The sequence below is a fragment of the Camelina sativa genome, chromosome 7 (genome assembly GCF_000633955.1).
Source record: "Camelina sativa cultivar DH55 chromosome 7, Cs, whole genome shotgun sequence".
NCBI classification, from domain to species: domain Eukaryota; kingdom Viridiplantae; phylum Streptophyta; class Magnoliopsida; order Brassicales; family Brassicaceae; genus Camelina; species Camelina sativa.
This window is the reverse complement of record NC_025691.1, coordinates 26,564,260-26,566,533: the sequence shown is the minus strand read 5'-3', so window position 1 is coordinate 26,566,533 and position 2,274 is coordinate 26,564,260. Positions and strand designations below refer to the sequence as shown.

Below are 2,274 nucleotides of genomic sequence, written 5' to 3'. Positions count from 1 at the left end.
CTAGGCAGTTTCAACTGCATTCATCGAGTTCTTGGTGCAGACGGTAGAACATGCGCTGACACATTTGTTGACCGCTCCATTCACGATTTCACTTGCAACTAATAATGAAAACAAAATTTGAACAAATTATTTATTCTTTAGTCGATTATTAAAGATAACATTGATAATTGTGAAAATGAATTTAGGGAGTTTGCATTACCAGAGTTCTGGAGAGTGGTCAAAGCACCGCACACAGAAGATACACAACCAACGTTGCAGTATTCACTCACAACATCATCTTGAAACAAAATACATCATAACTTTAAAATCATGATTTGTCTTGTAACAAATAACGTACGTAGTAAAGCAAAATTAATAATCAACTTACTTGTGTTCTCGAGAATATAATGTCCTTATTGTATCCGTTGGGACATGAACCACTAACGATTTTGCAGCCGCTGAGGCTTGCACATCTTTCCCTAGGAGATCCCGTTATGCGGCAAACATTATAGAGATTCCTAGCAGTGGTTGTGGGACAGCAGCTCTTTGCATCAACTTGAATTTGTGCCATGAACAGACTCAATACGAGCACACTTAGAATCAAAGTTTTGCCTTCCATCTTTCGATTGATTAGCTGTTTGATTGCAAAATGTAAGTGGAGAGTTATAAGCTCGTATTGATGAAATGGTGATGAAACAAGGGCTCGCTTAAATACTAGTTGGTCTACATTTTGCAACTACAAACTCCGTTTAACACCTTTATCACATGCGCTATAGAACGCTGGAGGGGACCAACCCTATCTCATTGCATACCTTCTTCACCCTTCGCTCAATCTAATTCAGACTAAGGATAGTTTTTTTTTTTTTTTTTTTTTTTTTTTTTTTTTTTTTTTTTAAAACAGAAATTAAAAATTAACTATAATCTGTAAAAGTTTTGTGTTACTTAATATCAAATTGTGATACTTATTATTCACTATATATGCCGTATTAGTTTTGCTGGTTATATTTGTGTATGTTCGAGCAAACCGTATAATTATTTTGTATGTTCTTATCATATCATCCACTCTGGTGATCGAAGAAGATTAGGAAAAGATGTAAGAAAATAATCATTTCTTACCCATGTATGTGGTCTTATAGTTAGTAGGTTATTTAATTGGGTTTGTTATATTTTGTTTTTAATTATTTGGGAACTAAAAGGACAGGTGTTAAGCTACATGTGAAGCTTATGCTTATAAGGACAAGTATTAAGCTATATGTCATGCTAAAGCTTATAAGAGAACAAGTGTGAAGTTGCATGTTGTGCTTGAAGCAATGCTAGACACTTGTTCTCACACTTGTCACCACTGTCTTCATCTCTACTATGATGGATGGTTGAGATTAAATTAAAAGATAAAACCCTTATGAGGAGTAAGGTCCTCTTCCCTCCTATAAATAGATGGTTTGCTCCATCACAAATCATCACAAGAACAAAAACAACACATAAAGAAAAGAGTTTATAGAAAAGGGGAGAGAAACCTTATCTTCCACCTAAAGATCATCTAAGAGTTTCTTTTCAAGTCTTCAAGCCATTGAAGAAGAATAAACCATTCAAGGAAGCATCATTTCTACAATGAGTGGAGGTATTACTTTAACCCTCTTTATGATTCTATTATGTGATTAATATAGATGTTTAAGATCTTGGGGTTCATGTTAAAAGAATGTTTAACAAAAGATTCCATACAATCTGTGTACAGGAAAAGAAAAGAAGAGACTGTACTCGTCGGGAGTCTCATCTCGCGCGCTTGCCACAAAGTAGACAAGCATAACTGCATAAGTGATAGATACCCAAACCCTAAGTTCTAGCTGATGAAGACCTATGTAGTATGATTGATACAAAGGTAAATTTGTTACATTAACGATGGTTGTCTTGTTTTATCTATCTCTTATAAATATTGGAGTTTGGCTTGTGAAGTGATTAGCCTAAGGGCTAAGGTGAGAAATGGGTTAGAAAAACATTAGTGGATTAGAATTATTAAGAACCAGAATATCGGAAAAGATCAGTGTGGTGTGGGCTTGATTCACATGAAGAAGAAGCGTAGGTTTGTTGAAGAGGGAAACATACAAAAGTGATGTTTGTTACAACGTGTTTTGTGGGAGTTTCGAGTTTATAATTAACTCTCTTGTGGCTGTGTGGGAGTTTTGATGAATTTGGATATTTTGTTGGGACCAAATTATAGTTATTCTCTTTTGGGAATTCTGTGTTATTGAGTGGATAAATCCATATGGGTTCTCTGGTCAATAAGAAAGTGTTTATGTT

General features: G+C 34.8%; 1 protein-coding gene and 1 long non-coding RNA gene across 2 annotated transcripts; one reads left to right on the top strand and one right to left on the bottom strand.

The window, feature by feature from the left end:
* On the bottom strand, positions 1–640 carry LOC109125613 (probable thionin-2.4). Its single transcript, XM_019227576.1, has 3 exons — positions 364–640; positions 200–277; positions 1–98 (listed from the first exon to the last, which is right to left on the bottom strand). The coding sequence occupies exons 1-3, from the start codon at positions 596–598 to the stop codon at positions 1–3; spliced, it is 411 nt and encodes a 136-aa protein (XP_019083121.1). The 5' UTR covers positions 599–640.
* Positions 1,382–2,274, top strand: LOC109125553. Its single transcript, XR_002032626.1, has 2 exons — positions 1,382–1,597; positions 1,712–2,274. It is a non-coding gene; the product is annotated as an uncharacterized LOC109125553 (long non-coding RNA).